General features: G+C 40.8%; 2 protein-coding genes and 1 non-coding gene across 13 annotated transcripts in view; 2 read left to right on the top strand and 1 right to left on the bottom strand.

Annotated features, from left to right (window-relative positions):
• osbpl8 (oxysterol binding protein-like 8) overlaps window positions 1–10736 on the top strand; it is a 73791-nt gene extending 63055 nt beyond the window's left edge. For 7 of the 11 annotated variants that reach the window (XM_028043787.1, XM_028043790.1, XM_028043789.1 and 4 more), the window contains 12 exons: window positions 69–167; window positions 513–609; window positions 689–787; window positions 869–966; window positions 1158–1163; window positions 1563–1652; window positions 2201–2337; window positions 2528–2713; window positions 3815–3968; window positions 5680–5782; window positions 6644–6749; window positions 6832–10736. In XM_028043787.1, coding sequence (XP_027899588.1) covers window positions 69–167; window positions 513–609; window positions 689–787; window positions 869–966; window positions 1158–1163; window positions 1563–1652; window positions 2201–2337; window positions 2528–2713; window positions 3815–3968; window positions 5680–5782; window positions 6644–6749; window positions 6832–6961 — 1305 coding nt within the window. In that variant the 3' untranslated portion in view covers window positions 6962–10736. The remainder of the gene's footprint in view (window positions 1–68; window positions 168–512; window positions 610–688; window positions 788–868; window positions 967–1157; window positions 1164–1562; window positions 1653–2200; window positions 2338–2527; window positions 2714–3814; window positions 3969–5679; window positions 5783–6643; window positions 6750–6831) is intronic. The other 4 variants (XM_028043793.1, XM_028043798.1, XM_028043792.1 and 1 more) reach the window with 3 other exon arrangements.
• Window positions 3183–3254, top strand: trnad-guc (transfer RNA aspartic acid (anticodon GUC)). The gene has a single exon. It is a non-coding gene; the product is annotated as a tRNA-Asp (tRNA).
• LOC114160888 (E3 ubiquitin-protein ligase TRIM21-like) lies at window positions 7465–13670 on the bottom strand. Its single transcript, XM_028043804.1, has 2 exons — window positions 13600–13670; window positions 7465–13438 (listed from the first exon to the last, which is right to left on the bottom strand). Exon 2 carries the CDS (start codon window positions 13427–13429, stop codon window positions 11816–11818), a length of 1614 nt encoding a protein of 537 aa, XP_027899605.1. The 5' UTR covers window positions 13430–13438; window positions 13600–13670; the 3' UTR covers window positions 7465–11815.
• Between the last annotated feature and the right edge of the window lie 1183 nt (window positions 13671–14853).

The following is a 14853-nucleotide window of genomic DNA, read 5'->3' as shown; positions in this document are numbered from 1 at the left end:
ACTTCACATTTTTTTATTTATTATATTTATTTTGCTCTGCTGAATCATGTTTTTGTTTTAATCCACAGGGGTTGAAGAAGCCGTACAACCCCATCATTGGAGAGACGTACCGGTGCATGTGGCTCCATCAGAAGACCAACAGCAAGACTTTTTACATCGCAGAACAGGTACCACCACCTACAGCAGCAGCAAGCATACAGTGCTGATGAGAAGTTTACATTGCGATGAATATCACATTTATTGGCTGGTTGAAATTATTCATTTTTACTTCCATAAATTAGACTTGTCCAGGTTTCAGTCATTTGCATCCATTATTTTAAGAAGGCGACTATATCTGAAAACTTTATATCTGTGGGTAGGTCTGAAGTTATTCAGTAGATTACATGCAGTAAAAGTTGAAAAGAAATGTTGAATTTGCATGACTTTTGTAAGATGCACCATTTTGGGACCTACAGGAAGAAAGTGTATAACTAAATCAAAGTTGACTTGTGGGTAAAAACCTTTCTTCCCAGGTCTCTCACCATCCGCCAGTGTCGGCCTTCTACGTCAGCAACAGGAAAGACGGGTTCTGCCTCAGCGGCAGCATCCTCGCCAAGTCCAAGTTCTACGGTACAAACAACCTCAGCCGCCTTAATTCTCACCTCATTAACATTCACAGAGCACTGATGAGTTTCCTCTCCCATGCCAGGAAACTCCCTGTCAGCCATTTTAGACGGAGAGGCTCGGCTCACCTTCCTCAACCGAGGGGAGGACTATGTTATGAACATGCCCTATGCGCACTGTAAAGGTCAGAGCGCACGCCACAAACCTTTGTTTAACTGCGCATCTGGCTGATCTATATTGACTGGAACATGTTTTTATATGAAAGGCATACTGTACGGAACCATGACCTTGGAGCTGGGAGGTCAGATCACCATTGCGTGTGAGAAAACGGGCTACAGCGCTCAGCTGGAGTTCAAACTCAAGGTACGTTTGCAAGACTCGTGGCGGTCATCATAGACTGGGAGATGGTCAGTGTAAAAGGAGCAGAAATGTTTCTTATGCGATGTCTTTGATTGTCCCGCTCCTCCGTCAACATTTCCGCCTGTCCCACCTCTTTACCCAACCCTATGACCCAACCCCACCATTACCAACTGCTTTACCCTGTCATGAACCAGCGGCAGGTATGTGCAGGACAGGATAGGTGACTTTAGTACAAGCGGTTTATTCCTATCACTCATTTCAAAAAAAGTGAGTCTGATCGAAGTGCTTCAGTAGAAGAAAAAACTTTTTTTTTCAATCTAATTAACTAAAATTGAAGTTAACAGGGCAGTGCAGCAGGATTTCTTGTCAGATTATGAGTGTCTTTTCAAGCAGTATCGGTAAATATTTAAAGAAATTTGATTTAAAAGGAAAAAAACATTAATACAATGTTCTTTCAAAGTAACAACAGTAAGTCCATTTCTTTTCTCTGGTTTTACTGTCCTGTGCTTGACCTCCATCTTGTGTCCTGTTTTCCCTCGTCCTCGATTCCTCTTGCGTCCCCTTCGCTTCTTGTCCCTCGTCTTGCTTGTCTTTTTTAGCCGTTCCTGGGCAGCAGCGATTGTGTCAATCAGATCTCTGGGAAGATCAAGCTGGGAAAGGAGGTCCTGGCTACTCTAGAGGGACACTGGGTATGACTCCACATATTGTTCTAAATTACACTAAGTATGTTTTTTTTCTTGCCTGGAATATTTGTTTTGTTTTAGTAGCTTGAATGTGTTTTTTTAGATTTCTGTTGTTTTGTAAAGCTTTAGTCAAACATTCAGTTATTCTGTCACTATAAAATCCTGGTTTTAAGTAGCTGGTTGGACTGGAAAGTAGCTTCACAAGCTACTTTGTCAGTATTTTGCCAATGTTGAAAAAAAAAACACAATTTTGCAATGCCGTTGTTTTCATTAAATAAGACACACAATTAAAATCACACGTGAATTATTTTGTTCACGAGATAAGTTATTAAAAAACATCCTTCTAACACTTCCTGTCGTCTTGTTTGTCGTTTCCGCCAGCAGTAACATCCGCTTCATAGTCAAATAACTCGTGTGATGTGAAAAAAGTGTTACCGAAAAACTTTTTTTTCTACATTGGTGTATTAAGTAAATTATTTTTGTAATTCCAATTTTAACAATTATATGGTTAATGGAAACGCAGCTAATGATCGTGTTTGAATTTCCTCTCACAGGACAGCGAGATCTTCATCAACGACAAGAAAACGGGGACGATGGATACCTTCTGGGACCCGACGCCGGAGCTGAGGCAGAACAGGCTGACGCGCTACACCGTCCCACCTGAAGAGCAGGGGGACTTCGAGTCAGAAAGGTGCACTTGGATTTATTTAATAAACATAAATAAGAATTCATAAGAATAAGAATTCATCCACCGTTGTCCTCGGATAATCCTAATCCCTTCCGCTTTAGAGTTCTGCTTTTAAACATTTCCAGACTATTTGAATGAAAGGACAAACTTGAGGAATGTCCAAACGGGTTTTAATGTATTTATGAAAATCCAGACTGTGGCAGCACGTGACTCGAGCGATCAACAACAAGGACCAGACGGAGGCCACCAACGAGAAGTTCATCCTGGAGGAAGCTCAGAGGAAGGCGGCCCGGGAGCGCAAAGCCAAATGCGAGGAGTGGATCCCCGCCCTGTTCGAGCAGGACCCCATCACCGGAGAGTGGCATTACAGATATGCCGAGTGAGTGGCTCCTCCCTGGCCCCGCACACCAGCCAGTGCACCCAGGTTCACCTCCGCAAGGGCAAAAAAAATGTCTCTAAATTTCGACTTTTAGCATCTAAGTGTTTTACAGTTATAAGGCATTTTCAATGCAGCTATAAAAAATAGTTAAACCTTAATGAGCTTCTCTTTAAAATTATTCCCATTTGCTTCTTTGTTTTTTCTTAGCAAAGTGTAAGGGTGCCACCTTCTGGTGGCTACTGTAACTGCAGAGTTATCGTGATCAAAGGAATATTGTGTTTTTTTTAAATATTATTACTATTTTATCTGACCTTCAATTTGCATGACCCTTTTGATTAATGTTTAATGTATTAGTTCAACATTTATATTGAACTACATAAACAATATAGAAAATATCAAAATCAACATGACTTATAAACAAGATTATTTAGAAGACAGTATTTTCACTCTCCCAGGAAGAATTAATATCTCCTCGTTAGTACAGTGGTGAGTATCCCCGCCTGTCACGCGGGAGACCGGGGTTCGATTCCCCGTCGGGGAGTGAAGTTTGTTTCAGGTCCCTCTTGAAAATGAGATCTAGATCTCAACGGGGTTTACCTGATTAAATAAAGGAATATTATTATTATTAATTAAGCTTTAATGTACACTAAAGAATATGTCATGACAAAGGTGTAAACTAATAACTCAATTCTGCCATGTTGCAAAAAACACACCTGGGTGTTAACCTGTTCGTCCAGCCAAACATACTACAGAGAGAGAATAGTTCTCTCTCTGTAAGGTCGGGTAGAAATAGGAACACCATAGCAGTACAAGAGTCATTTCTGGAAAACACAAAGTTAGTTTTATTCATAATAAGAACCAACAGCACTTGAAAGCCTGTTAGAAGCTCGGAAATGGGCCACATCACATTGAATAAGCCAAGTGAGTAGAGTTTATCCGCACTTTAGCTGTAGACATAATCTTCTAATTTTGTGAATAAATATGGGAAATGGAAGGAATCCCAAAGTCAAGCCTTGTGGTACTCCAGTTTAGAAACTTAAAGAACAGATTCTGTTCCTCTTCTTTTGCCTTCTCATTTCTCCTGCTTGTGTGTTTCCTCAGCACCAGGCCGTGGGATCCGCTCAATGACCTGATTCAGTTTGAGATAGACGGCTGCATCCAGACCAAGGTCCGACACCGCACCCCTATGGTACGTTCTGGCAGTCTTATTAGTCTGAGTAACCAGGGGCCGCGGAGGGACAATTGCAAGTGCCAGGTATGTTGTCCCGGTGACAAAGCATGCCACCGCCTCATCCGCCTTTCACGCATCAGCCGGCGCACCGCCTCCATTGTCGCTTCATCTCTTTGTGCCACCACCTCCCCGCTGCCGCCATCATAGCCTGGACTCTTGTGTGCCTTTGTTTTTTTTAATCCATTATCTAAAACTTTTTCTCTTACACCGGCTGCTCTGTCCTCCTCACCTCATTGTTTCATTGTTGTGTCTGCATGACTCATCAAACACAAACCCTTAAAGTAGTTTAAATTCATTTTAGAAGGCGGCGAAATGTTCAGTGTTTAGTAGCGATTTTCCAGATGCAACAACCAGTAGCAGCCAGTGTTGCAGACACGTTAACTGTTATTGTTTAAATCCAAAAGTTTCACACATGAGCACAAACGCTGGAGGGGAAAAAGACAGGCCTTTTACTCGCCATCCATAGCCATAGCCGCGCTTCTGTGGTAGAGCAGTTCTGTTCACAAAATGAAACTGGAGATGTAAGTGTTATTAATTCAGTGCAGTGCGCCATGGCAAAGGGAAAATAACGTTGAAGAATAAACCTCTCGTATTCTTCTTTCTTCTCGCTCTCTGTCGGCTTCACGCTACTCGCAGACCTGTTGCCACAGCAACCGACAGAGCTGAGATTATATTTAAATGTTTCAGGATTCAACACCAAAAACATTCCCCACTTGAAGAGCAGAATATTCAGTCCGTTATGGTCTTACGTTTTCAGGCTTGATGTTTATTTTGCAATTATTAATCAGTGATCGACTGAACCCAGCGGTGATTGATTAGCTAATTTAAACACCTGCTCTACTGATGATCTGCCAGAGAGTTGGTGTGTGGGTTGCCTTTTTTTTTATTGAACTAACACGCAAGAAATTCTGCAGCACATATACATATTAACGTTGTCAAAGTCAAGCTAGCATAACTGATCTACTTCTTTTTCCCTCGCTAGTTTTTTTTTTTTATTAAAACTTTTTACTTACCTGCAAAATGTGAAACCCTTGGACCTCATCTAGCTGTTAGTGTTGACAATTAATAGCAAAACGTTGCGTCCCTTTTCTTTTATATCTCGCTTAGCAACAACTTGACAGCTGAAACCAACGGTCGTCATCGTTGGCCAGACGTTTTTTGCCCTCCAAAAAACTGCAGGAAGGCAAAAAAAATAGCGTCTATATATATTAATTATATCACCTTAAATAGAGCTGTACTCCTCTAAATGGAAAAGACAAATAAACATAATTTGTTTGCTTGTACTCACTTCATTATATTTGATCGTTTTCTTCAATTATGCACCTAATATTGAAGTTGGGTTGTTTTTTTGTAAAATTGTGTTTTTATTATTAAAAGAAACTTAAATTAAGGAGTTTCTGATCAGATTTTAACTAAAATGTTTAATCCAAGCTGTTTGCTAGTTTGCCCTCAATACTGCAAACAGATTCTGTGTCCCAACTCTCGCCTGGTCGGTTACTTTTGAGTGCTAGCTGTGTGTTGCTATGATTGCACTAATGCACCAGCATGTGTCACTTAGCCGCCGTTATCCGCCGACACCGGTGGAGTTTCCTGCACAAGAATCCTGATTTTAACGCTGTGTATTCTCTCTCCTTTGCCCTTTTATTTGTGTGTTTATCTGCTTTTTGCTGGCTGATAACGTTCCAACTGTTTATCACATATGTTTGTGTGTGTCCATCTGCGAATGGCTAATCAGGTAACGGTGCCAAAGAGAAAACACAAGAGCGACAAGCCCAAGAGCCCGGAGAGCGGCTGCTCCTCACCAGAACCTGATCGCCATGACTCATCGGGGAGCGAACGTGAGTCAGCCTCATCGAGCGTGTCGATATGCAAACACGGCTAGATGAATGGGACGGAATTATACCGCTCAGTGGACTTCTTTTTAGAATTTCTGTGGCGTTTTCTAGCATTTTCTGAAGTTGTAAAATGGATTCTAAACAGAAATACATGTAGTTTGCATAATGGGCAGCACTGAAAAAGCTTCACATCATAGAACAGAGTGAAATTTGTCCCACAATGACCAAATTCATGGTTGTCATCAGTGAAGTAAAGGGCACACAGATACAACAAAAAATAATTGGGATAAGAAAAGAATAAATTGTGGACTAAAGCAAAGGTTTATGAAGAATGTTGAAAATACTCCAAAACATTCAAATCTTTTAGACACGCCCAAGAAGACTAGAGGCTGTGTTTGCCATCAAAGGTGCTTCAAGAGAACGTAGAAAAAAAGCTGTGAATACTTAATAATTTTTTCTGTATGTTTTGTTTCTTAATTTTAACAAATTAGCAAAAATATCACCTTTTTACTGCATTTTGTGTCAAATTTTGAGAAAAAAGTGGATTTAATACATTTAAGATAAGGACGTAGCGTAACAAAATGGCTTATCAACATCATCAACAACTTTATTAGACATAAATATATCTATATGAAAAAAAAAATTAAAATACAAGTAAATAGCACTTTGAATACTTTGCAGATGCTCCTTAATCAAGCAGTGGCAGCATAATGCTGCGGGCATGTTTTCCATCGCTAGGACCGGTGATAAACATAACGGTGACATTCTAGTTTTTAGATTTTAAAGCAGTGGGAGGTCTAGAAATGTATGGAGTATTAGTCGGTACCCTGATAATGACAAAAACGGCAATTTATGTTGTTGCAGGACACAAAAGCAAGCATAACAGTCGGCTGAGGAAAAAGGGTCCAGACCTCAGCGAACTTCAAAGTGCCATCGACTCCATAAAGCAGACGCAGGAGGACATTAACAGGTGAGGAAGAACTCGAATCGTCCCGTGACACAAACGTGTCTCGGTGCCGCGCACGCTAAAGGTTCCTATCTGTGTTGTGAAGGAGCGTCGCGGCGCTCCGGATGCGTTCAGCAGGCCGGGCGGAGAACACTTCCTTCCTCCAGCAGCGGGACTACGTCGTCATCGCCTGCCTCGTCGTCCTTCAGGTTCTCATCAACTACATTTTCAAGTAGCGGCCACAAGGCTTCACCCTAACTCCCTCTCTCTCTCACACACACATACCGGAGATTTTTAGACGAGCGGACCTCCAGCTCACTCTTTCTCTCCGCTTAACAAACCCATACCTTTGTGTCCTGGAAAAGCAGAAGAACTCGGAAAGAGACCATTTTTAATGTATTTATTCGCAACCATCACCATTCCAAATCTCCGCGGAGATGCACGGATTTCAAAGAGAGGAGCAGCGGTGAGGGGATTTCGCATGGAAAAAAGGCTCGACTGCCTCTCGGGATTTTTTTTTCTTTCTGTTTTTTATTAACTTGCCTTGATGTCAAAGGCAAAGACAGCAGCCATTTTTTATTAGCTGTTTCATTATTTTTGCTCTTTTTTTTTTAAATGGAGTGATGCTATTCTGATGTTTCACATTTCACCTCAAACGACAGGGACGTTTTAAACACAAAAACAAGGACCACAGGTCAGATTGTAACACACGCACACGAGATCCCTTTAATGTTAGTGCTTTTTTTTTTCTATTTCTCTTTTCTGTTTTCCTATCTCATCTTGTGTTTTACTGAAGCCTGCTCAGAACAGAAAACAAACCAACGCGATGGAAAAAAAGGGAAAGAAAAACAGAGTGGTCCAATGTGTGCAACTTTTATTTTTGTGTGATCAGATCCTCTTATATTCACCCTCGATTCCACATCTGGAAATAGAAGACAGTGAGAATAACACAAGGGACAAAAGGAACAGAAGCTATAGCACTCCGCTTTTTGCATACAAAGTTATTGTTTAGAGAGAAAAACAGAATAGATCACATTTGACACATCCTATGTGTATATTGTAAGTAGCGAACTTTAACCCTTTGGAGACCATTTTTGTCTTATGGCACAAATGCACTGGAAATGTGGGACATTCACTTTGGTCTCGCCTCAGCATTGAGACAGACTGATGCTCTAATCAAGAAGATAAAAAATTATATATATATATGAAGTCTTTTTAAAACACCCCAGTGACCACTGCCCTTTTACAGTTCTAATTTAAGCCAGCCGATCTTTTTGTTGAGATTAGTAATAAAGAATCTTAGAGCAGCACTCTGTCTTCTTAAGTCTAACTTTGTAGTATTGGTAGTTTCTTCAAGGTTAAAGTGAGAACAAATGCTTTTTTATGCTCACTATTTTAACATCTCTTTAACAACTTAAGTATAAAAACCTCACATCTAAGTTTGAAAGGGTGCCGTTTATTATTACTCTTATTAACAATGTTTCTACCAAGCCGGTTCTAGTGTTGAACTGCATCTGGTGCTGTAGCCGGTTTTTAACTGGCTCTATAGGAAATCCAACAAAAACGAGCTAAAGCACGTCATTCATCTTGTTATCGTCAACCAGGTGTCCTAATATAATTGGTTACTCATCCAATTCATTTAAATGTGGTTCATTTAATAATGAGTGACACCTTCATGATTTTATCATTTGTTTCTAAATATATATCTGAATGTTCCGGTAATAATGTTTCTATGCAGGATGATCAGTGTTAACGTGGTAAGCTGATGTTAGCATGCTTCCTGTTGGTTTAAGTCGACACTATTTGAACTTTTTCCGCATTTCAATTTGGTTCCAGTTAATTGTACGCTGTTAGAGATGACAGAAAATGAATGATAAATCTGTATTTACCACAGAGAGTAGAGTCTGCACGCAAAGTCGACACCTGTGGTTTGATTGAGACCTTCCGACTTGGAAGCAAAAGTTGATACAAGTCTGGAGTTGAGAACCCCATCACTTTTAGTTTGTAAGTAATGCTATCAACAGTTTTTCTTCTGGTTGGAAGTACCATTAAAGTATTGAAGTCCTAATTTAAGTGACACAGGATCTGTGCTAAAGATTAGGGTAATGACAAGAATACAATATAAATTATTTTCAGCATATATTTTTTAAATAAAAATATAAATAAAACAAATATTCTTTGATTTTTCAAAACTGATACTCCTTTTATATTGCTTTATCTTTTAAGTGGCTCTTTTTGTTTGTTTTCTTTAATAATTATTTGAATTCAAAATCTGCGAAGGGTATGAATAATTTAGAGCATAGCTATAGCTATATGAGCCGTCTTTTAGAATGCCAAATGGACTCTGTTACGTCTTGTTGGTGTTTCTAAATAGCTGCAAATTGGAGTTTAGCACAAGCTGTTTCAGTCAGCATATAAACAAGAGTTTATTAATTTTGTTTAAGATTACAAGTGTGAAAACAACTCTGTGCACTGATCTACTTTTACAACATGGTGTTCACAACCTTTTATCCGACTGCTGGTGTCCATGAGTGCACCTCTAGTAAATAACCTTGCCCAAATATAACTCCTTTATTTCTTTTTGTGGTGCTTCAGTTAAAAACGAGTGCCAAGCAAGCACCAGCAACAGTTTAACATGTGAACTGGATTGGTGGGGAACTAGTGTTTACTGTAGAAAAAGAAGCATACGGCAAAAATAGGCTCAGAGTAGACAAAATCAAAGCTCAACACTTTGTTCGAACTTCACTGCCTGACTGCAGCAGCTCCGCTGCGCGTCCGATAAAGACCATCAGTCACTTCCTCCAGCGCATTTGAGCCTCAAAGTTTCAATATGTAACCTAGAATAGACTCTGTTCTGAGGCTCCTCGTCGGAGCGCGTGGACTTGTAGACTTTTTCTAACCGTCGCCATGTTAAGAGCATTCCAAATGTACAAAAAACTTGCAGCCAAACTCTTTGTGTGCTAGAGTAGAAGTCGATTGGAGTCACTGTGTAAATAATCCGGGTGGGCGACGGCGCCTCCGGAGCGGCACGCGGACACTCGCACTGTGCACAAACCGTTTTCCTCCTCCTGTTTGAGTTTTACTAGAACATCCTGGTAAGTTTAGCAGCACTGTTTTAATGTGTTTTTATTTATGTCTTCGCCTGTTATGATGTTAGCCTTGTCGACGTTTACATATATCCGATTGCCTCCGCCGTCAGCAGACTGTTAAGCGATGGAAGCTTCGGGACACAGAGACCGGTAGCGTTCGTAGGAGCCAGCTGTACCCCTGGAAGTTACCCGGCTGGCCCGAGTGTATGTGTGTTTGCTTTTTCCCGTGCGTCCTCATTGCCTGAGATGGTAGAATGTGTGGAAATAAGTACATACCAGTGCCTTTTAGAGTCAGACATGGGGTGAAGTTGTAGCTTAAAGGAGGTGGTGTGGGCAGGGTGCAACAGAAGGTATAGTTTGAATTTAGACTTGGATTGTGGTTGGGTTTACTGTAGAGTTGTAGTGTGGACGGTGCCATATGAAGTCTGACTCCACAGGTAGACACCCGCCGCCTGTAGATACACAAAGGCCGATCCCCTGCCACAGGAGGAAGAGTGCAGTTTTCCTTCCCGTCTCCCTCGCTCCCTTGTCTTCAACACACAAAACGTGGAGGGAAGCGGCCATCTTTACTGTACGTCGTCGTTGCCGTGTCTGTAAAATATCGTTTTATTTATTTCTCTTTTGTATGTGGGTTTATGTTGAACATTTGTTTTTCAGCTCAAAGTTTTAGGTCACTGTTCTTTTGTCTTATTTAATGTTTGTTTTATTTTTCAAAATGCACACAATCGTTTTTAATCCACTTCACGTTAATACCAGACACACGGGACTGTCCAAACTGGGGCGCCTCACTTCCACACACATGCATCACACATCTTTTTCCTATTCAAGTAATTGAATATATTTACTGTATCTCCATGGAAACTGTAACTTCTCTGAAGTTTATGGTCACATGTAACACAATAAAAACAAATGACATACTTAATTCTGTTGTGTGTGTGTGTGTGTGTGTGTGTTTAGTTTAGTAGATTCAGTCGATGTTGTTAGAAATGCAGAATTACCAAATCTATGCAAGATGTTCCCAGATTTATTTCTTATGTGAACAAAGTTGAGGCAAATATGTTATTCCATGGCCTAATCCTTTGATATCTTAAGAATCATTTAGATGTGGTCCTATCATTGGCCAAGTGAAAACTTGCATCTTTGTTAAATTTGCTGATGGAACAAAACAAAAATCAAATAAGAAATTCTTAAAATGTTCATGTTTCTATAGAGCTTGCCTGGCATTGGCCAGCCACCAATATCAAGGCAGAGCAAGGTTTTAAATCGTTATATCTTCACAACTGCTAGTATTAGGTTTTGTTAATAAATCTAAACCACCACCAGAGGGCGCCAGAGATCCTTCAGTGACTCATTTGATCTTTCCAGTCATGTTATTCACATTCTCATCTATCACTATACATCGATATTCCACATTTATTTAAAGTCTCACAAAGAAATTATTGTGTTTTACACATTTCATATACCTCTGGAACATTTTGTATTATTTGGGATTAGAAATAATCTTAAACAATTTCAAATGTACTCAAGAAATCTCGAGTAATATCTAGAATTATTGGATTAGATCAGGTGTATACAGCTCAAAGTGGGGTTGAACCTCATTAGTTTAGCTCAACTTATTGTTTCCATCAGCCAGCTGTCCCTGTTGCCAGTTCTCCACCCAAGGACGTTGACAAAGGTTGTTAAAGCAGAGCTGGCCTTTCTGTACCTCTCAGATAACAGTTAAACATTTGATATCAGTTCATACTCTGTCTGGAGGAGGGAGGAGGAGTAACGGACTGTAATACTACCAACAAAGGGTACAAGATGTAGAAAATTATTAGAAATGAGGTTCAGCCAAAAGCTGTTCAGTTTATTCTCTCTCTTCTCCCTCTTACAGATTTCTTCTGTTTTTGCTTTTCATTTATCACTTAAATGTCTCAGATCAATACATTTTTACGTCAAGTATAACTTGAGTAAATCAAAAATGTTTTCTTAAAGCGATATGTGACTGCATTTGGGCTATCAGTTTAATGTGTGGCTGATGCTGGAAATGATCAGAGGGGCTGAGTTTTTGCCACCGTCACTAGGACAGGGACTGAAGTAAGGATAGAGTTTCTCACTGAAGTTGCAGCTAGTAAAGGAGAAGATGAGATGTGCTGCCTCAGCATCATAAAAGGAAACTAGACCCTCGTCATAATCCACAAAAACCCCCACCTTCTGGGGCTCAGACACCAAAACCAGAGGCACAGAGGGCCCGGTAAGAGCTCTGTAATGGCTGTTTCTTAGCCATACAGCCCAGTAGCCGTTTTCAGGGCAAATGGCGTTCTCACCCTTCCTGTCAATAGACTCTTGGACCACTCCTAATTCCCATTTAGTTTTCCCTTTAACTTCAACTTCGTAGTAAAATCGTCCTGAGGAGAAACTTTGCTTTCCCAAGATTCCAAAGGCTGACAGTCTCTCTGGCTTGTCTGGGAGGACCTGTGTAACATCACTGCATCGTACAGTTTTCCCATCGTCGGACATCACCAGATAGGGGTTTGCAGTATTCGGATCCAGAGTCACGTCCACTACATACAGCCGGACTCTCGCAAGTTCAATGCGAGCGCAGAGCTTCTTCATCTCTGTTCTGATCGTCTCCAGTTGAGCTGCAGCCGTCCTCACTGTCGCATCGCAGGAGGACTGGACTCTGACCTTGGTCCAGTCCTTGGCGGTAACCGTCATTGTTAGGGTGTTTTGGAGCAGATGGAAGTGGTCTTCGATTTGCGACAGCTGCATCAGCTCAGATCTTTTCTTCATCAGCGTGGAGATTTCCTCTTCCAGCTCCTTTATGAAACCTTCTGCCTGTTCTTCTGTTGCTTTCTGCTTCTGTACAATCACGTTGATGAAATGATCCAGACTTTTTCTTGCAGCATTGATGAGATCCGAACAGTCCTCCGCAACAGCTGCTGTCACTTCCTCCGCATTCCGCTTGCTGAGCTTCACCGACTGCTTAAACTGCTCCATCTTTAGTAATCTCCCCTGAATCATCTCCTCAATACAAACTCTGGTCTTCTCCAGCTCTTTCTTCTTTTCTTTACACTCTTCCATCAGAGCGACAACCCGATGCTTCTTGTGGTCGGACGCAGCACAGCTTGGACATATGCACCTCCGATCGGTCTTGCAGAACAGCTCCAGAGGCCTCTCATGCTTCCCACACATCATGGTCTCCAGTTTCATGACTGGATTGATCAATGTATGTCTCTTCAGCACTGTGATTCTCGTATGAGGCTCCAGGTGAGTATGGCAATAGGCAGTAGCACACGCCAGGCAGGACTTAAAGGCTTTCTGTTTGGGTTTGGTGCACACTTCACACAGAATCCCTCCTGAGCCGGCCGATACTTGTCCTGACAAGCTCCTGGCATTCCTGAAGTGAGAAGCCATCTCGGATATGAAGGTGTTGATCCGCAGAGCTGGTTTGGGATCAAACTGTTCCTTACACAGCGGACACTGCTGGTGGCGGCTGATGTTCCAGTGCTTTGTGATGCACGTCTTACAGAAGTTGTGTCCGCATGGTATGGTGACCGGATCTGTGAACACATCCAGACAGATGGAGCACAGAAACTGTTCTTCGGATAAGAAACTGGAAGCAGTCGCCATGTTCACTCACTGGAATCAAAAGGGTGAGGGAGGACTGTAAAAATCAGCAGTAACTCTTCACAAGATTGTAACATTACTTTAAAATCCATCAAAATGAATTAGTAAAGACATTTGGTTGTACAGGAGGTTATAAGAATCTTGTTGAAGGGCATTTGAGTGGCTTTACTCACCTGTGTTTTGTCGAAGAACTCTACCTTAAGTGAGTGAGTCACTTGTTTTTCTTTTAACAGCCCAGTTGCTCCTTTAAAACTCCACCTCTTGTTTCATCTCCTCCCTCAAGTGGGATTTTGGTGTCTTATTGCAGGGTTTTTGTAAAACAGAACAATGAATCCCCCATGTCAATGCTGGAGTAAAGAGGACACCAGCATTTTTTGCTAAGATTGTGCTCCTTTGCATCTACAGTCATGACTTAACAGTTTTGGTGTTGACGCAAATGTTCTTATGTTTTTATGACGTGGCGAAGACAGAGTAAAAACATTTTGTATACTCCAAGCACTTTTTATTAGCAAATATGTCAATGTTTCCAGTGTTGAACTATTCTTCTTCATAGCTCCTGTCGTTCTCTCTGGAAGTTGATGCTGGATGTTAGTTCTGGGCCAAATCCTGGCTGGTGGTGACCCATTAGTATTTTAGATAGTTGGTTTCTATTTATCCACCTTCTTTTTAAGAATCACAGATTCTCAGTGGGGTAAAGACAGGAGTTTTCCGACCATTTGATTGTTGCTAATGGCCTTGTGATATATTGCTCCATAGGGACGAATCCACAGATCAATTTTATGAACGAAGTTGTTTTTGGTATATGTTTTGATCCCACTTTTTTCCCCCTGAGATTTTGGACACAATTAGGAGGAAAACACTTGACTGGATGAAAACCAACATCACCACTGGATTGTATCTGGATGCTTCTCGGTTGACAACACACCGAACTCATGGTAGCTCTCACCTTTTACTTCTCTGGACAAATGATTTTCCAATTGTACCAAACAATCAAGATGCTTCATAAGATGAAACAAACTCACCTTTAACATAATTTGTTATTCTAATAAGGAGACAGTCCTGGTGTTTACTTTTAGAACCTCCTTACTTTCCTGAAACTAAATCAAGTTAAATGTAAGGGAAGTATGAATGATCACCTTTTTGAATATATGCTGAAAGGCAATTTCCAGATCATAATCTGTCCAACAAAATTACAAGAAATAGTCTATTGGAAAGTTAATCTGATGCTTTTCTAATGTCTTGTAGCAGATAGCTGTGCAGCAATCCTAATGTTAGCTTATTTGGTTTCTGTTATGATTCGTTTTTCGTGTTCCATTGCTACTTGGAAACAGAGGGGCAGTTTTAGTGTATATTTCTCTTCCAGGTTCAGTTTTGCATTTCAAATTCAGTTATATTTAATACATGTCACAGTTTGTCCCAACCACGTA

The sequence above is a fragment of the Xiphophorus couchianus genome, chromosome 17 (assembly GCF_001444195.1).
Source record: "Xiphophorus couchianus chromosome 17, X_couchianus-1.0, whole genome shotgun sequence".
Lineage (NCBI taxonomy): Eukaryota > Metazoa > Chordata > Actinopteri > Cyprinodontiformes > Poeciliidae > Xiphophorus > Xiphophorus couchianus.
The sequence above is the reverse complement of the archived record's forward strand: the minus strand, read 5'-3'. Positions and strand labels throughout refer to the sequence as shown.

Bases quoted from the DNA above. Each gene is read 5' to 3' on its own strand.
- LOC114160888 (XM_028043804.1), bottom strand. From the start codon at position 13,429: ATGGCGACTGCTTCCAGTTTCTTATCCGAAGAACAGTTTCTGTGCTCC.